A 23,902-nucleotide genomic window follows, 5' to 3' on the forward strand; every position below is an offset into this window, starting at 1 on the left:
TAGTAAAAACTGAAATTCAGATGCCCAAAACAAAACCCTTACCCACATTTCTTGGAATACCCAAACTGGGTTGCATCAAATGTTCCTGTGTCACTTGTCAGTTCTTACTCCCAGGTGATTCGTTTTCCCATCCACATACGGGGGAAAAATTCAACATACGACATCGTCTCACATGTGATTCGATGTATGTTGTTTATCAAATAATCTGCCCCTGCAGTCTAAATTATATCGGTAAAACCGATAGAAAATTTAAAGAACGTATGGGTAATCACCGTAGTGCCATTAAACAAGCTCTTGCTTGTGGTCACAGCGAACAGCCGGTGGCACGCCATTTCGCTGAGAACCGTCACCCGCTTAATAGCCTTCGCTACAGAATGATCGATTGTGTGCCCCCCTCTATTAGAGGTGGGGATCGATCAAAAAAATTACTCAGACTTGAAGCACGCTGGATTTATAAACTTAATGTTATAGCACCTTATGGTTTAAATGAGAATCTTTCGTTCTCTGCGCTTAAATAAATCCAGCCACTCTGCGTGGGTTCATAACTGTCCCCACATGTCTTTTATACTGCGGCTATATTTATCTATAGTGATACTGTTGCTTTATATTCTTACTGTGTATTGTTATTGTCATTATTTTGCTGTTTGTTTTGGAGCTATATCTCTCAGTACATGAGTTCCGCTTTGTTGTTATGGTGATTGTTTATGTGTCGTTGTCAGGCTGCGCCGTAGGGTTGCGGGCGCCGCAAGATGACGTCACTCCTTTCCGGCGCGTGGACGGGTGGGTGGTCCCGCTCCTGCACGCTGACTACGGTGATGGTGTATACTATAAAGGTATGTCTCTTTTTATGTCTGTATTATTCTGAAGACAAATTTAAATATTTGAAACGTTAATATATACACTGCAGTCCTGCGTGTTATTTATCGCTGATAAAGAAAAGGTTGGAGTGCCGCGCCCCTGGCTTCTATGTACCCCCTTTGTGAGGGCACCCGCCGCAGCTGATTCCTGTCATTGGGAGTGCCTATCCCTCCACTTGTGTGTGTGTGTGTGTGTGTGTGTGTGTGTGTGTGTGTGTGTGTGTGTGTGTGTGTATGTATATATATATATATATATATATATATATATATATATATATATATATATTTTTTTTTTTTTTATATTTATTGACACATTGGGTCTGATATGACCCTCCTAATTTGTTATATATTGGCGGTACACTCTATACCCTTGTTTCTGTTTTTTAAATAATTGTATGCTGTTTTCTATGTATGTTGGATAAGGGGGCCTGCACTGGGAGCAGACTATGATTGGTCTGTGTCCGATGGGCTGGTCACACCTACACGTTGTTGCGTGAGTGGGTGGTTCATCAGACCAACCCTCTGACGCATGTGACACCTGCACGCTATAAATGTTGTTTGCATCACTTGTATTTTTGAGCCTGAAGATAATACACCCGTATTGAAACGTTGCCAATAAAAGAGCTTTTGTTCACTGCTATATCGATTGGAGTGCCGCTTCATTCTACAAGTGTATATATATATATATAGTAGAGATTGGATGATCGGCACTCCAGATAAATGGTGTAATGCCGCGGTGCCTTCCAAATGGCAATATAACACAGAACACCCACAGTGTCTCCCCGCAGGGTGGTGAGATTAAGAGGCGGCACTCCACGGGCTTGTGACAATAAATTTTTAGTGGTACATCGTGTTCTGTGATATATATATATATATATATATATATATATATATATATATATATATATATGAGAAACCTTGGGGGAGTAAGCACTCATTACAATTTACTGACATAGCGGGTGCAGAACAGCCTGAAGAATTTGTAGAGAAACAGAATATCCAAAGGATAGGAGAGGCAGCACTCCTGATGAAACTTTAAAAGTTTTTTTATTTCATATGTCACCTGACATTTAGTTAGTATATAGTACTGGAGTACAACTGCAACTGATGGAATACGCAGGTACAACAAGACATGGGTTTCAGATCAATGAATGGAACATAATCACCATTATGGCAGTCAACGGAGCCCGTTTCGGCTTATCCAGCCTTCATCCTGGACTGACCCACACTAAATCAGTGCTCCAGACACGTATATATATAGCCGTCAATAATCAGGTTAATTCACACCACACTGTGTAGATTATTAGGTCCAATTGCGCTACTCCGTGTTAATGTGCATACATATCACCGCCTCCCGGATCTCCAAATATGGAGTATCCCGTCTGTGTTCCAATCAGGGGCTGTAGAACAGTGCACACCTCCGTGCGTGTCACGGAGCCCAGCCTGTGTGACGTGGGCGTGCGTCCGATGCGTCATGACGTCATCGCGTATCCACCCGCTCGTCTATATGCCGGGGAACCTCCGTGTCAGGAAGATTACTCCTCCCTTAACTCGGCGTCATGTTGACGTATTGCTTAGACAACTTGTTGTTACGTTGCCCTGGTAACCCGCTGCCACTAATGCACGCTGCAGTAAGCAGAGCCATCAGGGCCGGGTCTCATCAGGTTTAAACGTACCATTGTAAGGCAGCTGTCTGGTACAGGTATTAATCCAAGGCACCTCCTGGTATCTCGTAGCACCGGTCAGTTAACACCATTCAGTGTCACCCACCGTGCCGAGCCTCATCAGGATTCGGGGATAGCGGTCTGTAACCATTAGGGACCACCTGGAAGACCTCAGGCATAAGGAGGTAAAAAGTGTACATTGAGAAAAGGGTAGGGGTAATTTGGATGGCATATGCATCACAATAATCAAAGAGTCGCGCAATCTATGACCACCAATCAATAATAGTTTGTAAAAAGTATACATATATAGCCAAATACCACAAATATATAAAGGAGAAAAAATTTAGAGAAAAAATCAGCAAAAAGTGCTGAAAAACGTAAAAAATATACAGATATATAGGGAAGCATTGCATGAGATATCCATATCTCCCAAGAGAAAAGCACCCATATCAGGGGATATAGATGACAGTCACCATATGTAGTCTAGTTAATTATCATTCAACCACTGGGGGACGTGTTAACTTGAAGACGATGGTTCCAAATCATGGACTGAGGGTGATCTTTTGTAAGAGAGCGGTTGGAGATCTATAGGAAGGATGACAACGGAAATTCTTCATTTAAGCCAAAGGGTGATAAGGTTTTTAGTTTCTTTATCCATTGGCATTCTCTTTGGAGAAGAATTTTATGTCTATCACCCCCCCTCCGCAACGGCGGTATGTGATCTACCGGAATATAGAAAAAGTCTCGTAGAGAGTGTCCTGCTTCATGGTAGTGGCGAGCCACTGGTGGGGTGGCTTGATCAATGCCAATTAATGCCTTTTTAATTGAGGACCTGTGCATGGAGATCCTCTCCTTGACCATTCTGATGGTCTTACCGATGTAGATTTTTTTACACGGGCACAAAATGGCATAAATTACAAACTTAGATTCACAATTCAACCGGTGGAATATTTTATATTTTACACCCGTTTCAGGATGTACAAGGTGTGCTCCCGTGATGACAAAGGGACAATTCGCACAACCTGTGCATACAAATGCACAGGTTGTGCGAATTGTCCCTTTGTCATCACGGGAGCACACCTTGTACATCCTGAAACGGGTGTAAAATATAAAATATTCCACCGGTTGAATTGTGAATCTAAGTTTGTAATTTATGCCATTTTGTGCCCGTGTAAAAAAATCTACATCGGTAAGACCATCAGAATGGTCAAGGAGAGGATCTCCATGCACAGGTCCTCAATTAAAAAGGCATTAATTGGCATTGATCAAGCCACCCCACCAGTGGCTCGCCACTACCATGAAGCAGGACACTCTCTACGAGACTTTTTCTATATTCCGGTAGATCACATACCGCCGTTGCGGAGGGGGGGTGATAGACATAAAATTCTTCTCCAAAGAGAATGCCAATGGATAAAGAAACTAAAAACCTTATCACCCTTTGGCTTAAATGAAGAATTTCCGTTGTCATCCTTCCTATAGATCTCCAACCGCTCTCTTACAAAAGATCACCCTCAGTCCATGATTTGGAACCATCGTCTTCAAGTTAACACGTCCCCCAGTGGTTGAATGATAATTAACTATACTACATATGGTGACTGTCATCTATATCCCCTGATATGGGTGCTTTTCTCTTGGGAGATATGGATATCTCATGCAATGCTTTATCACGGCCGGAGGATCTTGAGGACCCACCTCAGGTTCAGATTCAGGCGAGACTGGGGCGGAACGCCCTTGGAACTTGGCAGGTTGGATATACGACCTCTGCATATATTTTGGGCAGTGGGTTTTGACGAATACTCCAAAGTGAGGGCGCGGAGTCTAACTGCCCAGCGGTCTTCTCCAGGGACCCCCGCAAGGAAGTTTGGTTTTCGCTGCGTCTGGACAGCAGGTCGCGGCCCCTCACTTGGAGCACCCACGGGTGCCCTAGATGGAGCGGACAGGATGAGCCGCTCAGGGTAGGGATCAGGACAGGAGTAGGAGGGTCGTAGGGAGTACCGGGATGTTTGAGGCAAAACTGAGATGTGAATGACGTAAACCGGAGAATGCTGACGGAGGAACTGACGACTTGACCGGATGGCTACTGTAACTGAAAACGGCACACTTGGCTTTAGAATAAATGAGAACTGAAAAGGACCAAACTTGGTTTAAACGTAAACTGACAACTTGTCCAAAAGATGAGGCTTGAAACTGAAGACTGCCGACACGGCTACAGGAGATGTTGACGGAACTGGAATATCAGGATCACAGGAAGGAACGGGTTAACACACAGGAGCAGGAACAGGATCAGAGCTGGGACAGGAGAGCTGGATTCGGCAGGAGAGCAGGATCAGCAGAACCATACACAACCAGGAGCTGCAGAGAGATGCTGACAGCTGACGAGTTGTTCCAGCAATGAGGCTAAGAGCCTCCTGGAATTTATACCTCAGCCCAGCAAGGTCCGGCCCCCTAGTGGAGAGAGGAGGTATCAAATAGAAGCACTGAGTGCCGATCACGTGACCTTCCCAACATGGCTGCGCCCAGTCCCGGGAGCCGGCGTCTGTGCTGCTGCCGGACCCGCCAATAGACTGGGGAGCCTCCGGACTATCCGCCGCCTGCCTCCAGCCAGCCCCGCACCATCACGGCGCCAGGACCGGTGAACGCGGAGGGGTGAGTAGCCGGTGCCAGGTCTGGTGCCGCGCCGGGTTGTGACATGCTTCCCTATATATCTGTATATTTTTTACGTTTTTCAGCACTTTTTGCTGATTTTTTCTCTAAATTTTTTCTCCTTTATATATTTGTGGTATTTGGCTATATATGTATACTTTTTACAAACTATTATTGATTGGTGGTCATAGATTGCGCGGCTCTTTGATTATTGTGATGCATATGCCATCCAAATTACCCCTACCCTTTTCTCAATGTACACTTTTTACCTCCTTATGCCCGAGGTCTTCCAGGTGGTCCCTAATGGTTACAGACCGCTATCCCCGAATCCTGATGAGGCTCGGCACGGTGGGTGACACTGAATGGTGTTAACTGACCGGTGCTACGAGATACCAGGAGGTGCCTTGGATTAATACCTGTACCAGACAGCTGCCTTACAATGGTACGTTTAAACCTGATGAGACCCGGCCCTGATGGCTCTGCTTACTGCAGCTTGCATTAGTGGCAGCGGGTTACCAGGGCAACGTAACAACAAGTTGTCTAAGCAATACGTCAACATGACGCCGAGTTAAGGGAGGAGTAATCTTCCTGACACGGAGGTTCCCCGGCATATAGACGAGCGGGTGGATACGCGATGACGTCATGACGCATCGGACGCACGCCCACGTCACACAGGCTGGGCTCCGTGACACGCACGGAGGTGTGCACTGTTCTACAGCCCCTGATTGGAACACAGACGGGATACTCCATATTTGGAGATCCGGGAGGCGGTGATATGTATGCACATTAACACGGAGTAGCGCAATTGGACCTAATAATCTACACAGTGTGGTGTGAATTAACCTGATTATTGACGGCTATATATACGTGTCTGGAGCACTGATTTAGTGTGGGTCAGTCCAGGATGAAGGCTGGATAAGCCGAAACGGGCTCCGTTGACTGCCATAATGGTGATTATGTTCCATTCATTGATCTGAAACCCATGTCTTGTTGTACCTGCGTATTCCATCAGTTGCAGTTGTACTCCAGTACTATATACTAACTAAATGTCAGGTGACATATGAAATAAAAAACTTTTAAAGTTTCATCAGGAGTGCTGCCTCTCCTATCCTTTGGATATTCTGTATATATATATATATATATATCCTTTTTTTTTGCCTTGCACACAGCACGATGCACCATCTAGCTTTAGGTATGTTGACCATCGGCTGTGTTGCATAGCTGAAGTGCTATGTCTGAACAATATCATTAACAGACCTATGACTGACGGACCAGCGATATATCGGCCAGTGTGTACGCAGGGTACTTGTTTCCTAGCACGGCCACACCGATTTTGATCGGGTTGGTCGTGTCGGAAAAAATTGCGTCAGTCGCATCGCATGCGACCAAATCGCATGCGATGCGACCGACGCGATGGACCCGATTTTCACATTGACAATTTACACTCCTCCGGCAATTTAGAAGTCTAGATTTAGACGTCTAAATCCAGACTCCCTGCAGTCCTGCGCACCGTAGACAACCCGGCATTTTACACTCCTCCGGCAATTTAGAAGTCTAGATTTAGACATCTAAATCCAGACTCCCTGCAAACCGCTAAGATGGGGCATCTAAATTTAGTAGGGTCTAGTCGACGTAACAGCTGTCGACCTTGTTAATTCCACTATCCACGCCAACCCGAAGCGTGGCGAGCGTAGCGAGCCCGCGAGGGGCGGCGGTACGCGTCCTACGACCTTTTCATACCCCCACTATCCACGTCGGCGTGGAGTTGATTTTATAAAGTGTGTCGAGCGCAGCGGATACCTGTGAAGCCCGCGAGGGGACGCGGATACCTGTGAAGGTATCCGTGTCCCCTCGTGGGGCTCGCTGCGCTCGCCACGCTTCGGGCTCGGTGGCTCGCTGCGCTCGCCACACTTTATAAAATCAACTCCACGCCGACGTGGATAGTGGGGGTATGAAAAGGTCGTAGGACGTGTACCGCCGCCCCTCGCGGGCTCGCTGCGCTCGCCACGCTTCGGGTTGGCGTGGATAGTGGAATTATCAAGGTCGACAGCTGTTACGTCGACTAGTGTCATTGTGAACAGGTTTAATAGTGTACCCCTAGACCCTACTAAATTTAGATGCCCCCATCTTAGCGGTTTGCAGGGAGTCTGGATTTAGACGTCTAAATCTAGACTTCTAAATTGCAGGAGGAGACTGCAGGGAGTCTGGATTTAGACGTCTAAATCTAGACTTCTAAATTGCCGGAGGAGTGTAAATTGCCGGGTTGTCTGCGGTGCGCAGGACTGCAGGGAGTCTGGATTTAGACGTCTAAATCTAGACTTCTAAATTGCCGGAGGAGTGTAAATTGCCAGGTTGTCTGCGGTGCGCAGGACTGCAGGGAGTCTGGATTTAGACGTCTAAATCTAGACTTCTAAATTGCCGGAGGAGTGTAAATTGCCAGGTTGTCTGCGGTGCGCAGGACTGCAGGGAGTCTGGATTTAGACGTCTAAATCTAGACTTCTAAATTGCCGGAGGAGTGTAAATTGCCAGGTCGTCTGCGGTGCGCAGGACTGCAGGGAGTCTGGATTTAGACGTCTAAATCTAGACTTCTAAATTGCCGGGTTGTCAGCGGTGCGCAGGACTGCAGGGAGTCTGAATTTAGACGTCTAAATCTAGACTTCGAAATTGCCTTATTTTAACACTGAAGCCTATGGCAAAATCGGATCCATCGCGTCGGTCGCGTCACGTGCCATGTTAATGCACACGACCGACGCGATGGACCCGATTTTGCCTTTGCCGGCAAAATGGACCTGATTTCAAAGGAAATCGGGTCCATCGCGTCCATCGTGTACCTTAACTTAAAGATACACGATGGACAAGATTGTGGCCGTGCTAGGAAACAAGTACCGTACGCAGCATTAGACATGTTCAGTTTAAGAGAGTGCTAAGTATCCATGATCATTTGCTTCTCAATGTAAACAATTCTGTCTGTCATTCATCTGTTTCCAGTAGATGGGCGCACAAGCAGGAATACCTCAGAGGGAGATCTCATTGTGTCTCCAGGTTTTATAATAGAAGATAAGATCATCAGACAAGATTCTCCAGAAGAAAAAAACAATATCCCCAATACACACCCAACATTTCACAGTGCAGATATTTCATCTGGCCTCTCTAGTCATGAGGAACCTTCTGATATATCAAACATTACTATACACAGTACAGACCATAAATATGATACAATATCCTCCAGTTCTGAGTTTGGTAAGCGTTCTATACATCAGTTAGATTATGTTTTACATCAGAGACATCACACAGGGGAGAAACCATTTTCATGCTCTGAATGTGGGAAATGTTTTCTACATAAATCATCTCTTGTTACACATGAGAGAATTCACACAGGTGAGAAACCATATTCATGCTCTGAGTGTGGGAAAGGTTTTCAACAGAAATCATGTCTTGCTAGACATGAGAGAAGTCACACAGGTGAGAAACCATTTTCATGCTCTGAATGTGGGAAATGGTTTACAGAAAAATCATCTCTTGTTACACATGAGAGAATTCACACAGGTGAGAAACCATTTTCATGTTCTGAATGTGGGAAAGGTTTTGGACATAAATTTAGTTTTTTGCAACATCAAAGGAAACACACAAATGAGACATTTTCATGTTCTGAGTGTGGTAAATGTTTTACACACAAATCATATCTTGTTAAACATGAGAGAAGACACACAGATGAGAAACCGTTTTCATGTTCTGAATGTGGGAAATGTTTTGCAATTAAATCAGCTCTTGTTACACATGAGAGAAATCACACAGATGAGAAACCATTTTCATGCTCTGTATGTGGGAAATGTTTTGCAATTAAATCATCTTTCATTACACATGAGAAAAATCACACAGGTGAGAAACCATTCTCATGCTCTGAATGTGGGAAATGTTTTCAACAGAAATCATATCTTGTTACGCATGAGAGAAATCACACAGGTGAGAAACCATTTTCATGCTCTGAATGTGGGAAATGTTTTGCAATTAAATCGGCTCTTGTTACACATAAGCGGATTCATACTGGTGAGAAACCATTTTCATGCTCTGAATGTGGGAAATGTTTTACACACAAATCATCTCTTGTTACACATGAGAGAATTCACTCAGGTGAGAAACATGCTCTGAATGTGGGAAATGTTTTGCATTTAAATCAACTCTAGTTATACATGAGAGAGCACACACAGCTGAGAAACCATTTTCATGCTCTGAATGTGGGAAATGTTTTACACACAAATCATATCTTGTTATACATGAGAGAATTCACACAGGCGAGAAACCATTTTCATGCTCTGAATGTGGGAAATGTTTTTCATATAAATCAGGTGCTTGTAGACACCAGAAAACTCACACACAAAAAAAGTAATTTCTATTTCGTCCATCCTGGTGACACAGCTTAAACATGGGATGTAGTCGGGTCCAGAGGAGCCAAGGCACCTATACTATTCTTTTAAGATGCAGGCTCCTCCCCTGCTGCATCCCAGAAGACCTCAGTTTCGTTTAAGGTGCCCACAGGAGTGGGTACATAGGCTATGGGGCTACGTAATGCAGCCAGATTAGAGTTAGTTAGAAAATTTTTATTTTAGTAATTTTTCTTAGCAAGCAGCAGGCTCGGTGTGAGGTTTCCTCAGGAAACCTCTTTACACTGTTTTTTAGCACTACAGGGGCTGATAGAAACGCTTCCCTAGTAGGGAAAAGGAGAAAGTACTCTCTTTTGCTGGGGGCACTGTTCTTGAAAAAAGTTTTAAAACTTAGCTTTTAATTTATTAAACAATTTTATAAGACTAAAATGGACACACGTAGATACTAACATAACATACAAAAAACATTAAACATATAATAGGAGTGTGTAGCACTATGCCTCACAATCTATCCAGTAAGCATTTTGTGTAAATAAGTTGTATAGTGTGTACAAGAATTCAATGTGCACACTGAATGCTTCTGTAACAGAGAAATGGCACAAATAATTTGACGGATATTTACAAATATCCTATTAGCAGAACGCTGCGAAATATTGAGGTTGTCACAATAAGAAAATCTGCTGACACTATCTGGTATCTCACTCTATAGAAAATAGACGCCGTTTATTACTGTTCAAAATGGTATTTAACCAGTGATTGTAAATGCTGTCTAATAAATTCTCTGCTTTAGAAACACTGTGTATCAATCTCCAAGTTCTATATTACCTGGTGATACAGAAATCAAGAAATGAACATTGTATTTCTATGTTGCAAATAAAGACCGTCTGGCAGATAACTGCTCAGTTTGAAATGCACCATTTATGCTAATGTTACAGTTCTATTGCTGCTGTGATGTATTGCCATGGTTACAGAGACCTGAGCGATCAGTGTACAATAAGACTTCATGTCTCCTAGTCTGACTGTATATGGAACAGCAGCTGGTATATGTATTACTGAGTCATTATATAACCTTATTGTTGTAACTGCTTTTTGTTTTGTATAACAGCCTCTCTGCATTATATGTATTAAATACACTGTGACCCTGTACTGTAATGTGTGTGGTGTATACTGATATTTGGGCCATCACTAGGAATCTGCGTCTCTTGTAACACCCCCGGCACCAATGTAGGAGATGCATGTGCTGGGGTTGCCGAGCCGGCCACATTCCGTGGTACTCACAGCCCACGAGCCCAGCACCACGCAGCTTTTATGGATCACATTTGGCATCCGGTACTTAGACACAACTCCCGGCCACCTCCACAAGAGCCCCATAGTGTGGGATCTGTTACTCTGTCACTGGGGTCAGAGCTGGGAGATAATGTGTTCCCACAGTGCAGATGCAGGTGTAGCAGCATCCAGTCATAATTATTATTGTGTCTGTCATTGGTTCTCATACTCAGTCCTCAGCACCCCCCAAACCGTTTGCATTTCCAGGCCACACAGCAGGTGCCCTCCTTACTCACTGACACGTTCCCAGGTCACCCAACAGGTGCACTCATTACTCACTGATGCTTTCCCAGGTCACCCGGCAGGTGTACTCATTACTAATACCCCTTTCACACTTGCTAGCCGGGTTCTATGTTCCGGGTGCGACCCTTTTTGCAAGTGCTTTCACACTGACCACCCGACCCGGAATGAAGTTGGGCGCTTGGCCGGGGCGGTGCTTGAAGATGCTTGGAGATGCTTAGCCTCATCTGGAGGCTTGGCCGGGGCGGTGTTTGGAGATGTCAGCACCTTCCAGCGGCGCATTTTCACTGCAGTGAACGGGATCTGGGTCACGCTGACTCGGAATACCCGTTCACACTGACCGCATCCCGTGTCAATTCTGGAGTCTACCCAGGTCGGGACCTGGGTAGAAATCCCGGAATGCTGAACACGGGATGCGGTGACCAGACCCTTTCACACGGACCTAAATCCTGGGTTGATGCGTGTTCATGTCCAAGAACCCAGGATATTTTTGCAAGTGTGAAAGGATATCACTGACATGTTCCCTGGTCACCCAACAGGTGCACTCATTACTCATCAACATTTTCCCAGGTTACCCGGTATGTGTACTCCTTACTGACTGATACAGTTACCATCACCTGGCAGGTGTACTCATTACTGACTGACACGTAAAAGATCCACAGGTGGTTGTTAAGCTGCATACAATCTCTAATCAATGTTGGAGGAATTGTGTGGAATAGAAGATATTTTCTGGTCATGTCCTAAAATCCTCCAGCTCTGGACAGATTGTAGTTTTGCATCCATATACCTATGTCGCCCTCATTGGCCTTATTACATATTTATCCTAGCACTTTGTCTATCGCAGGTTGTTATATACTAGGCCACATCCTTATTGCTTCCAGAGCAGTAATTGCACAGGAATGGACAAAGCCTTCTCCCCTGCCCTTACTAAAATTGTTCGAAAGACCCACCATGCCTTCTTGATGGAAACTTTGGGTTTGTTCCTATTCCCTTAAAGCCAACTCCCCATTAGCTAAATAGTTGAGCTGGCATGAATACACATTGTCAAGGAAAGGAGCTGATCCTCTTCTGGATAGTGATTGAATGATGATATAGATTCATAATGTTTTCTAGATTTCTAAAGGTGCCCATACACTGAGCCGATTCCGACAAATCCGGCCGTGAACTGAACTTGGCTCAGTTTGATGTCCCCTCAGGTCCGATGCTCGGGCCCGTGCGCATTGGATTTAATCAAATGGTCAGACCTGCTGCCTGTCCGACCAAGGACCTCCCTCCCCGTGCTGTGGGAGGCGAGCAGTGGGGTCCAGCCAACTAGCGGCGGAGCAGCGGAGGCTGGGATCTTGTAATTTTATTTAGTCCTTTTTAAATGACTGGCCAGACGTTTATTGGCTGAGCTCTGAAAATATTCTGCAGCCTTATCCCACCACCCGGCAAAATGCGGCTGCACTACAAGATCCCAGCCACTGCTCCAACGGACCCCGTTGCCTGCCACTACCAGCTGCCCGCCACCACCACTAGCTGGCCGGACACCGCTGCCTGCCCCCCTCCTGCTGCAGCCGCTACTACTGCCTGCCCCCCTCCTGCTGCAGCCGCTCCCCAGGAGAAATACATGCAATAAATCGCATGTGAGCATGGCGAGGGGCTCTCAAGGGCAAATTGATCCAATTTGTTCTTTACTCCATAGGAGACACAGGGCTGACGCTGGGTAGTAGGATTGGAGGATGGTCCTGGTACCAATCAGGCTAAGCTTTGCTTCCAGGCAGCCCAGGCTCCTCCTCCCCTCTACACCGCCCAAGAAAGCCAGCTCTCAGTTTATTTTGGTGCTGGCAGGAGCCAGGTGCACCTTTCTAAAGGGGGGCTGCATTACGTGACCTTATTTAGTATTCTGATTTGTTTTAATTCTCTTTTTCACTGAGTATACAGCAGGGCATCCCGGGGGATGCCTGTGCTGTTACTCCTTCATCCAAGTAGTCATTCGCAACTGTGTGTGTGATTTCGGCCGGTCCAATGTGGCGACAGCCAGGTTGCACTGACAAGCGGGCATTTGGATACACCAATTCTCCACTGGACCAACAGGGATAAGAGCCCCGGGTGCGCAGTGTCAGTAGCATGGACGCCCAGTAGCTAACTGATCCCCATCAACATTTCTGACTTAGGGCCTTATTCTGGTTGGTGCGGCCGGGCCGTACGCGTACGTTCCGGTGGTTTTCATGATCTGCGCATGCGTACATTCGCTAATGCACAGGCGCGAACACTCCACAACGCTTACGGACGGGTCTCTCCGTGCGAAAAAACCTGTACGCGAGAGTACGGGCATTGGGGGCGGCATAGGGGCGTGTTGAGGGGAGCGGCCGAAATAATGAGGGAAAATGGGCGTAAATATGGGCGTACACGGGGGTGTGCACCAAAAATGAGCGGTGCTACTACCGCACGATCGCCTAAAGCACCGTTCATTTCGGACACAAAACAGGCGGCCGCCAACCGCCAGCTCAGACCACCCCTACAGATACCGCATGCCTGCGTGCGCCTGGGTTTGCTAATTAACGCTGATTACTACTCAAACACATACACCTGAATGTAATAAGCAATGCTGCAGTCTATTAAGTCCAAACCATGATTTCACTACCTGCAAGCCACACACAGCACTCAAACACATTGGAAGCTTATCTTTCTATACTTCTCTACATTTAAAGGTTTGTTTAATTTAAGGTAAGAATCTTTTTAAGACCTGCTTATATATGCTAAGGTAGGTATTTGTTAAACAGTTAGACACATTCACTACGTGCTTTCATAGACTTTACACAGTAGCACACTCAATCTACACAAGTCGACATGTGTCAACGTGTTCACTCTAATACAAACATAGCTTTTGTATTTATGATACAATAACATAAACCACATCTAACACCTACAAAGTATGTTTCAGCAATGTTTTAAGCCCATGCCCACTATTTTGCACACAATCTTTGTATACCCAAAATACAGAACTGTACCACTATCTGATCTGCTATGAATTGGATCTTACTACACTCTGGATGTAAGATGCCACCAATCACATTATTGCACTCACATCTCTCTAACAAAGGATTCCTACATCTGCTTATGACACTGTAAAATCATATATATTTAAAAAGTTATACATGTTTGTTCACAAGCAATTTTATCATGTTTGGCCGATTCACACATCTTTTTTTAGGGAGGACACATATGCATTCCTACACAAATGTACCTTTTGACCCTTGTTTGTCTGCCTCACCCACTCCATGAGGAAAGCATTGTTCTGGACCTGCTTTTACCTACTACTGTAGGAGCTACCTCACCTGCACACAAACTGCTTTCTCACCTATTAACAAACAAACTAATTAGCAGGGAAAAGTTGGATAGGAACATGGGAATGGCCATGGAGAGGGTTACACATGGGAAACTTCTACCACACTTCAACAAATGTTCAAAAATACCCTGGTCAGTAAGTACACATAAATCTAGTATTTGTTTCACACAAGAAATTACACATACAACAATTTTGTTTTAATTGGTAAAATAAATTTATTTGCTGTTCAGCATCACAGCTTATTTGACACTTTAATGTCATAAATCAAATAAACAAATAAAATAGACACAAAAATAAAAAAAAACAGCCAGAACAAGAGGTTGCATATCTCCAAACATGTGTTACCCTGCAAATGCAATGGTGAAAGAAATGGGGACACCAGAATACGTACTGCAACAACCAGGGTGAATACTAAGCAAGATACACACCACCAAAAATTTATCCTGCATTTGTAGAGGTCAAAATAAGAACTTTAATGCCCATGGCACGAAAATGGATCGATGGCCAACTCAGGAAGTGGATGTCCAGTGCAATTTAAACATTTGGGGTCCAACCACAGAGGAAGTGAACCAGGTCTCATTATTTGGGCCCTTTTTTCCCCCTTTTAGATGGGGCCTTGGGGACAGGAGCCTTTGGCTCAGATGGCTTCCCCTAGTGGACACAGAAGGGTCAGCAGAGGTGGAAGGTTGGGGAGCAGCTTGGGGTGGGCCAGCAGATGGGGGATTGTCCCTTAGGGACCTGGCGGTGGTCAGCAGCTCCGCAAGAATTTCATTCTGGCGGCTGAGGTGTTGGCCAATGCTTTGCATGCCAGCCGCCAGAGTGTCATTCATGCGGTTGAAGGCCTCACACTGCTGCCTGTTTGTGGCCTTCCAATCCGCCAGAAATTCCCCAACCTGCTGCTGACGGATCGCAGCATCCACCCCTTGCTGCTCGATCCTCTCCAGCATCACCATCACGCTCTCATCCCATGTCTCCTGTGGCTGGGGGTGTCGTCTTGGTGGAGGCTGGACCACTTGCTCCACCTGTGGCTCTGCAGAGGAAGATGCTGCCGGTTCATCCTGGGTTTCTGCTTCTTCTAGGATAATAATTGAAAACAATGTCACCATCACATACGCTCAAAAAAATATCTTTCAAAATACAATGCATTACTGTGACTTACCATCAAAAGCAGCAGCAAAGACCTCCGCCGGGAGCTCACTATCCATATTGGATATCCCCCTGACCTCGGCCACATCAATGACGTCCAAGGCGTCCTGCTCCAGGGGGGTATACTCCAAATTATCTGGCATAGGACCTCTCCCGGTGGACATGCTGTGGTTGTACCGGTCAGTCATCTTCCTCTTCAGTGTCGTTTTGAAGTCTGTCCACCTACAAGTTTAAAAATACAAATATCACCATGAGATATGTGCACCACTGTGCTACGTGACATTTCCTAGTGTGGGTGATCTTATGTTTTTTAGCCATATGTGTCCCACACACACATTAATGTCTCCATTAGGAGGCATTTCAGTGTCTCATCTCATTCATTAGGCCACTAAATGCACATACATAGATCACTATGCAGAAATGACATCATCCATGGCCAAATTATGCACCTCCACCTGTTGTGAAACTACACATTCCACCATAGCTTGACAGTGTGGTTATTATGGAGTAATTGAACTATGGGATGGCATACTGGGATGTGTAGTTTCTCACCAGCTACATGTGCACAGTTTGCTCATTCTTGTTTCAGTAGCATCATATGGAACATGTTACAACAACTCTTTCAAAAACACACTTTCTCTTGTCCCATCACATACTTCACATGAGCAGAACTGTGCCCATAACCTCACATCACACCAATGGTGCATGTTTCATATATCAATGTGGGTTATTAGACATGGTTGTGTTCACATGTGACATTGAAGTGTAGCACTATCTACAAACACACCTTTCTATTATTCTCAAAACATACATGTAACATATGTACACACATATGACATTATCAGGGGGACAAACACACTTGCCTTTTCTTCACCGCTAGCCAATCTCTGACCACTGGTGACACCTGGTTCACTTCCTCTGTGATCTTGTCCCAAAGGTTTCTCCTTGCACTGGCACCCGGCTTCCTGGTTGGCAATTCGATCCATTCGCGTGCTCTGGGCACTAAAATTCTTAATTCTGCCTCTACAAATGCAGGGTTTCTCTTTTTGGTGGTGGTATCCTGCTCAGTCCTCACCCTAGATGTTGCAGCTCATTTTCTGGTGGCCCCAGTTCTCTCACCATGCACCTGCTGGGTCACACCTGTTTGGAGAGATGCAACCTCTTGTTCTGGCTGGTTGCTTGGCCCTTGTGGAGCTGGTGGAGGTTGAACAGGGCCTGTTAGTGAGGGGCCCGCTTGGTCTTGCAGGCTACTTCTCTCTTGAGCCCTCCTTCTCCGCTCCTGTTCCCTCTTCTGCAAAGCTTCAAGCAGGGATTCTGCTGTAGCTCTCTGTAGAGCGTCCTCAGCTGCGGAATCGTCTGAGTTAGACATGTTTGCAGCAATTCTGGCCTGCATCTGACTGAATATTTTTATGTTAATCTCCCGCCATGAACAAGGGGGCGTATATTTTTCCCCGCAATGTAGTTGCTAATGTACGCCGATATTTCCCGCCGATAATTGCCGCTTAAATTACGCAGGTCTCAACGCACCTGATCAATCACCTGTATATGCACATACACAGGTTGTGGAGCATTGTGTGCTACATCGTGAAATGTGTGCACCTGTCATTCCAATGATGAGTGTTGTCAGCTGGTATCGGTTGGAGTTCGTGTATGCTTTGTGAGTCACATTTCAAAACATCACGTTATAATGCTTTCCTTACATATGTAATGAGTATGAAATTGTCATACACCAACATGTTGCATTGTGCCCCTTTTAGCAGCGTATTTATTAGTAGACGGTTGCGTGTATTCTTTTACGCACACTGTATATACAGTTCCTCTCTATACATTGAATGCATGCTGTTGGTTATGGTGTGTGTATATCGGAACGGTCCGCGTAAGTTTCTATTCGCATCCAGTTTGTTAATGTAAGAAGGATTAATAAAGTTAATACTAAACAAACAATTTTTTACACCAATCAGCAAGCACCAAAAGTGATATATGTACCTGCAATTAATAACTGCGCCATTGCCACTATGACTTCAACCAGGGCTAGGGCGTTTTCTACCCAGGAGCTGTTGGCCTTGGTTGAGGTCATGGACCGGCGCCTGGGGCCCAGGGGCCCATATGTGTCCAACATGGACAAGCGGCGGGCATATAATGCTGCCCGCCGGCTAATCTACGCCCGGACCGGCGTCCACAGAAGCCTGGCCCAAGTTGAGCGGCGCTGGTCTGACCTGCACCGGCGGCAGCCAGTGTTGCTTTCTACACTTCGCCGCCATATTGCCCGATGTAAGTTTTTATTTACTAGTATGTCTGCGTTTTTTTGCAATGTTTTCTGTACTTTTTATAAATATGTTCCTGAGTATGTGGGTGTATATGGGGTGTATAGGGGGTGTATATGGGTGTATATGGGGTGTATAGGGGGGGTTTAAGTAGTTGCTCAGTTTTTGGGTGTAGCATATCAATTAGTTTGCATGATAAATGTCTGAAATATAACAGCAATGATAATTTGGAAGGTTATGAGCATGACTAATGTGAATTTTTCTTTCCCCCTTTTTTATGAAACCCAATCTTCGATTTCTATGCCATCAACATGAACATTTCAGCACGGGCAAGAGCACGCATAGAAGCACGGGAGCAGGCAGCCCAGGAGCAGCCAGACGAGGAGGAGGAAGAGGAGGAGGAGGAGGAGACAATGGGTCCAGCTGGGGCCCACCAAATTTCGCCATCCCCTTCCACCAGCCACAGTCCCCCAAAACCAAACTACCAATTGGGATACAGCATACATTCATCCAATAAGGAGTAATTTTTTTATTTGTATGTAATATGTACAGTATGTGTGTGTCAACAGAATAGTATTTTGGACCATGTTTACAGCATACCCATCTTCAATGTAGTGGAAAAATGTATGTGGCCTTCACACTTAACTCACAAATTCATATTATGTTACAATGCAATAAACATTTATGTATATGATATATTAATTATAATGTGTTTTTCCCCTTCACTACAGACACTGAACAGCACCAGGAGGAGGTGGACAACATTTTGCGGGAGATATTCCTCACGTTATTTTATTTGAATATTCTTTTTTTACGTTTGGAGGCCCTCATTTAATTTATTTTTATTCCACCCCCCCCCCCCCCTTATTATGTTTGTACTAAATAAAAGTTTTTGTTGAGTTAGAAGTTGGCTGTGTTTTTAATCATAAATATGTTATAGGGTTTGTAAGGGTAGGTACATACAGATGTGTAATGTAAGTTATATTTGTAATTTGAGGTGAGGGGTAACGATTGCTGTGTGAATGTGTTTGTTTTTTAGTTAAATAACACATAGTGAAAATGCATGAATGTTCGATTAAAACATCACACATAACATCAGGGTAGGTATACATGGTAAAAAAATCAGATCAAACTAATTATGGACATAATTTAGTACATACACACAAACACCAACATAAATTTATTTAACCCATTCCTGACAGAGCCAGTTTTTGCGTTCCTGACAGAGCCCTTTTTTTCAAATCTGACATGTATCACTTAAGTGGGGATAACTTTTTTTGGCTTTTACTTATCCCAGTGATTTTGAGATTGTTTTTTCGTGACACATTGTACTTCAAATTAGTGGTAAATTTGGGTCGATACAGTCTGTGTTTTTTTGTGAAAAATACCAAAATTTCGTGAAAAAATGGAAAATTTTGCAATTTGCAAAATGTTAAATTTTCTGCTTGTGAGACAAATAATCATACCACTCAAAATAGTTAATAACTAACATAGACCATATGTCTACTTTATGTTTCCATCATTATTTCAACTTCCTTTTAATTTTTTTGGACACTAGGAGGCTTACAATATGAATAGCAAATTCTCAAATTTTCAAGAAAATTTCAAACACTGATTTTTTTAGGGACCAGTTCAGTTCTGATGTGACTTTGAGGGACTTGTATGTGAGACACCCCCATAAATGATACCATTTCAAAAACTGCACCCCTCACAGTATTCAAAACAGCATTTTGGAAGTTTGTTAACCCTTTAGGTGTTTCACAGGAATTAAAACAAAGTGTAGGTAAAATTTCAAAATTTCATTTTTTTTGCAGATTTGCAATTTTAATACATTTTTCTAAGGAACACAGTACATTTTACTAGAGAAATGTGACTAAAAATTGATTCCCCCAATTCTTTTGTTTTCATAAATATCCTATATGTGGCCCTAGTGTGCACGTTGACCAAACCACAGGCTTCATAATAGAAGGAGTACCTACTTGATTTTGGAGCCTCCTTTTTATGAGATTATTTTTTAGGCACCATGTAGGTTTCTAGGCACCATAAAATGCTAAAATTTAGGAACCCCCCCACAAGTGACCCCATTTTGCAAACTACACCCCTCAGGGAATTCATCTAGGGGTATAGTGTACATTTCAAACCCCCAGGGGTTTCACCAATTGTGGTACAACTGGGCAGTGAAAATGAAAAATTAAATTTTTTACACAAAAATGCAGTTCTGGCTCAAAATTTTTCATTTTCAGAAGGTATGAAGGAGAAAAAGCACCCCAAAATCTGTGCCCCAATTTCTCCCGAGTACGGCAATGCCTCACATGTGACCAAAAAATACCATTTGGGTGCATGGCAGGACTCAGAAGGGAAGGAGTGATTTTTGGTGGTGGAATGTTGGTGGGTGCTATGTCGCATTAGCAAGACCCCCAAAGCACCAATACAGTGGAACCCCCCACAAGTGACCCCATTTTGCAAACTACACCCCTCAAGGAATTCATCTAGGGGTATAGTGTACATTTCAAACCCCCAGGGGTTTCACCAATTTTGATACAACTGGGCAGTGAAACTGAAAAATTACATTTTTTTACACAAAAATGCAGTTCTGGCTCAAAATTTTTCATTTTCAGAAGGTATGAAGGAGAAAAAGCACCCCAAAATCTGTGCCCCAATTTCTCCCGAGTACGGCAATGCCTCACATGTGACCAAAAAATACCATTTGGGTGCATGGCAGGACTCAGAAGGGAAGGAGTGATTTTTGGATTTTGCAGCTCAGATTCTGGTGGAATTTTGGTGGGTGCTATGTCGCATTAGCAAGACCCCCCAAGCACCAATACAGTGGAACCCCCCAAGTGACCCCATTTTGCAAACTACACCCCTCAGGGAATTCATCTAGGGGTATAGTGTACATTTCAAACCCCCAGGGGTTTCACCAATTTTGATACAACTGGGCTGTGCAAATGCAAAATTACATTTTTTACACAAAAATGCAGTTCTGGCTCAAAATTTTTCATTTTCACAAGGAATGAAGGAGACAAAGCACCCCAAAATCTGTGCCCCAATTTCTCCCGAGTACGGCAATGCCTCACATGTGACCAAAAAATACCAGTTGGGTGCATGGCAGGACTCAGAAGGGAAGGAGTGATTTTTGGTGGTGGAAGGTTGGTGGGTGCTATGTCGCATTAGCAAGACCCCCAAAGCACCAATACAGTGGAACCCCCCCACAAGTGACCCCATTTTGCAAACTACACCCCTCAGGGAATTCATCTAGGGGTATAGTGTACATTTCAAACCCCCAGGGGTTTCACCAATTTTGATACAACTGGGCAGTGAAAATGAAAAATTACATTTTTTTACACAAAAATGCAGTTCTGGCTCAAAATTTTTCATTTTCAGAAGGTATGAAGGAGAAAAAGCACCCCAAAATCTGTGCCCCAATTTCTCCCGAGTACGGCAATGCCTCATGTGTGACCAAAAAGTGGCAGGACTCAGAAGGGAAGGAGTGATATTTGGATTTTGCAGCACAAATTCTGGTGGAATGTTGGTGGGTGCTATGTCGCATTAGCAAGACCCCCAAAGCACCAATACAGTGGAACCACCCCACAAGTGACCCCATTTTGCAAACTACACCCCTCAGGGAATTCATCTAGGGGTATAGTGTACATTTCAAACCCCCAGGGGTTTCACCAATTTTGATACAACTGGGCAGTGAAAATGAAAAATTACATTTTTTTACACAAAAATGCAGTTCTGGCTCAAAATTTTTCATTTTCATAAGGTATGAAGGAGAAAAAGCACCCCAAAATCTGTGCCCCAATTTCTCCCGAGTATGGCAATGCCTCATATGTGACCAAAAAATACCAGTTGGGTGCATGGCAGGACTCAGAAGGGAAGGAGTGATTTTTGGATTTTGCAGCTCAGATTCTGGTGGAATGTTGGTGGGTGCTATGTGGCATTAGCAAGACCCCCGAAGCACGGTGAAATGATGAACCTAATAATCCATAGATGTGTGGTATATTTTAAAACACTCCTTTATACATAGGCCGGGTTTGTCGGGGCAAGTTTCACAGTGGAAAATAGTTTCCTTTCTTATTCCCTTTTTATAGCAAACTTTGCACCTTTTTTGTGTCCTGCCCTTTCTTGCAGTGGAGGGGATTTCGTTCGGAAAATGCTGCCCTGGTACAATACGGGGGCCAGTACTAGAAGTACTGGGGCCCTCTGCCTGCTGGTTCCCAAATACTAGGCCCTTTATGACTTCCTCTTGAAAGTGCATAAATGTCCCCCTCTGGCCGGTAGAACGGAATAGCACGTAAGCGTTATATCTGGATGATATACACGGCCAGCTTCTTGTACCAGATTTTTGTTTTCCGCAGGGCACTGTACGGCTTCAGTACCTGATCTGAAAGATCCACTCCGCCCATGTACCTATTGTAATCCAGGATACAATTAGGTTTTGAGGTGTGGGTACTGGTACCTCGTACAGGGACGGAGGTGGTACTGTCTCCGTGAATTGTTGTCAGTATAAGGACATCCCTCTTGTCCTTATATTTGACCAACAACATATTTTCGGTGCATATTCCCCTGCTTTCACCCCTTCTCATTACTTGGGCAATGTGCGTTTTTGGGAGGCCTCTTTGGTTCTTGCGCACAGTACCGCAAGCTGCTGTACCTCTTGAACCAAGGGCCTTAAACAGGGGGATGCTAGTGTAAAAGTTATCCACATAGAGGTGATAACCTTTATCCAGGAAGGGGTGCACTAAATCACAGACAATTTTTCCACTTACACCTACGAGGGAGGGGGGGCATTCTGGCGGTTCAATTCTTGAATCCTTCCCTTCATATACCCTAAACCTGTGAGTGTACCCTGAGGTGCTTTCACACAGCTTATACATTTTTATGCCATACCTTGCCCTCTTACTGGGAAGGTACTGGCGGAATTTAACCCTTCCTTTAAAATGTATAAGGGACTCGTCTATGCAAATGAATTTATCTGGGATGTACATCTCTTCAAATTTGGCACTGAAATGATCAATGACCGGCCTGACTTTGAATAGCCGGTCAAAGGTGGGATCATCTCTGGGTGGGCACTGTGCATTATCGTTGTAATGCAAAAATTTAAGGATCGTCGCAAATCGAGCCCGGGGCATGGCCATACGGTAAAATGGGGTGCTGTACAGAACATCTGTACTCCAATATTGCCTAATTTCTGGCTTTTTTACTATGCCCATATGAAACACCAGACCCCAAAACGTCATCATCTCTACTGCATCTACAGGGGTCCACCTAGCAAATGATGACGTGGGGTTTTGAGCAATAAACTGCTGGGCATATAAATTAGTTTGGTCCACCATTAAATTTATAAAATCATCAGAGAAAAATAATTTGAAAAAGTCAATTTCTCTGAGACCTGTGGAATCAAATTGGATTCCTGGCATGGCCAAAAACTCAGGAACCTGGGGCTCAAAATTGTCTGGTGGTGGGGTCCATACGAGATCAATTATTGGGGGGGGGTCTCAGCTGCTCTACGGGGGCGTCTTTGAGGGGGTCCCTCATCACCAGAGGAGGAAGAGGAGCTTAAGGCGAATCCTTCAAATTCCCCGCTTGCATCACTGGCTGTGTCAGAGTCAGAAGCAAGCATGGCATATGCCTCCTCCGCTGAATACATTCTTCTGGATGACTGGGATGACATTTGGGATGACATTTTTATTTTTGTGTTACTGGTAGTGAAATGTTTCAACACGTGTATAGTGTAGGGGGGGTACAAACTTTATTTCAACCCGGGGGGTATGTAGTGTGTAGTGTGTATGTAGTGCAGAAAAAAAAAAATACTTTATACAAAAAAAAAAATTGAAGGGGTTAAAAAAAAAAAAAAATTGAAGGGGTTAAAAAAAAAAAATTGAAGGGGTTAAAAAAAAAAATTGAAGGGGTTAAAAAAAAAAAAAAAAAAGGTCCTGCGCCAAAAATTGAGCACAGATGTTGGTCAGTAACGTCCGTCACTGAACAGCGCTCAAAGGCAACAGGAATTTGAAAAAAATAGATCAACCCTGTGCCGAAAAAGATG

General features: G+C 44.3%; 2 protein-coding genes across 11 annotated transcripts in view; both read left to right on the forward strand.

The window, feature by feature from the left end:
* Window positions 1-10,684, forward strand: part of LOC146007517 (uncharacterized) — a 35,191-nt gene extending 24,507 nt beyond the window's left edge. For 3 of the 6 annotated variants that reach the window (XM_083145938.1, XM_083145933.1, XM_083145934.1), the window contains 2 exons: window positions 720-833; window positions 8,153-10,684. In XM_083145938.1, coding sequence (XP_083002064.1) covers window positions 720-833; window positions 8,153-9,348 — 1,310 coding nt within the window. In that variant the 3' untranslated portion in view covers window positions 9,349-10,684. The remainder of the gene's footprint in view (window positions 1-719; window positions 834-8,152) is intronic. The other 3 variants (XM_083145935.1, XM_083145936.1, XM_083145937.1) reach the window with 3 other exon arrangements.
* Window positions 1-23,902, forward strand: part of LOC146007513 (uncharacterized) — a 218,458-nt gene that overhangs the window by 144,515 nt on the left and 50,041 nt on the right. The window lies entirely within an intron of this gene.

The sequence above is a fragment of the Crinia signifera genome, chromosome 6 (assembly GCF_055691185.1).
Source record: "Crinia signifera chromosome 6, ASM5569118v1, whole genome shotgun sequence".
NCBI lineage: Eukaryota > Metazoa > Chordata > Amphibia > Anura > Myobatrachidae > Crinia > Crinia signifera.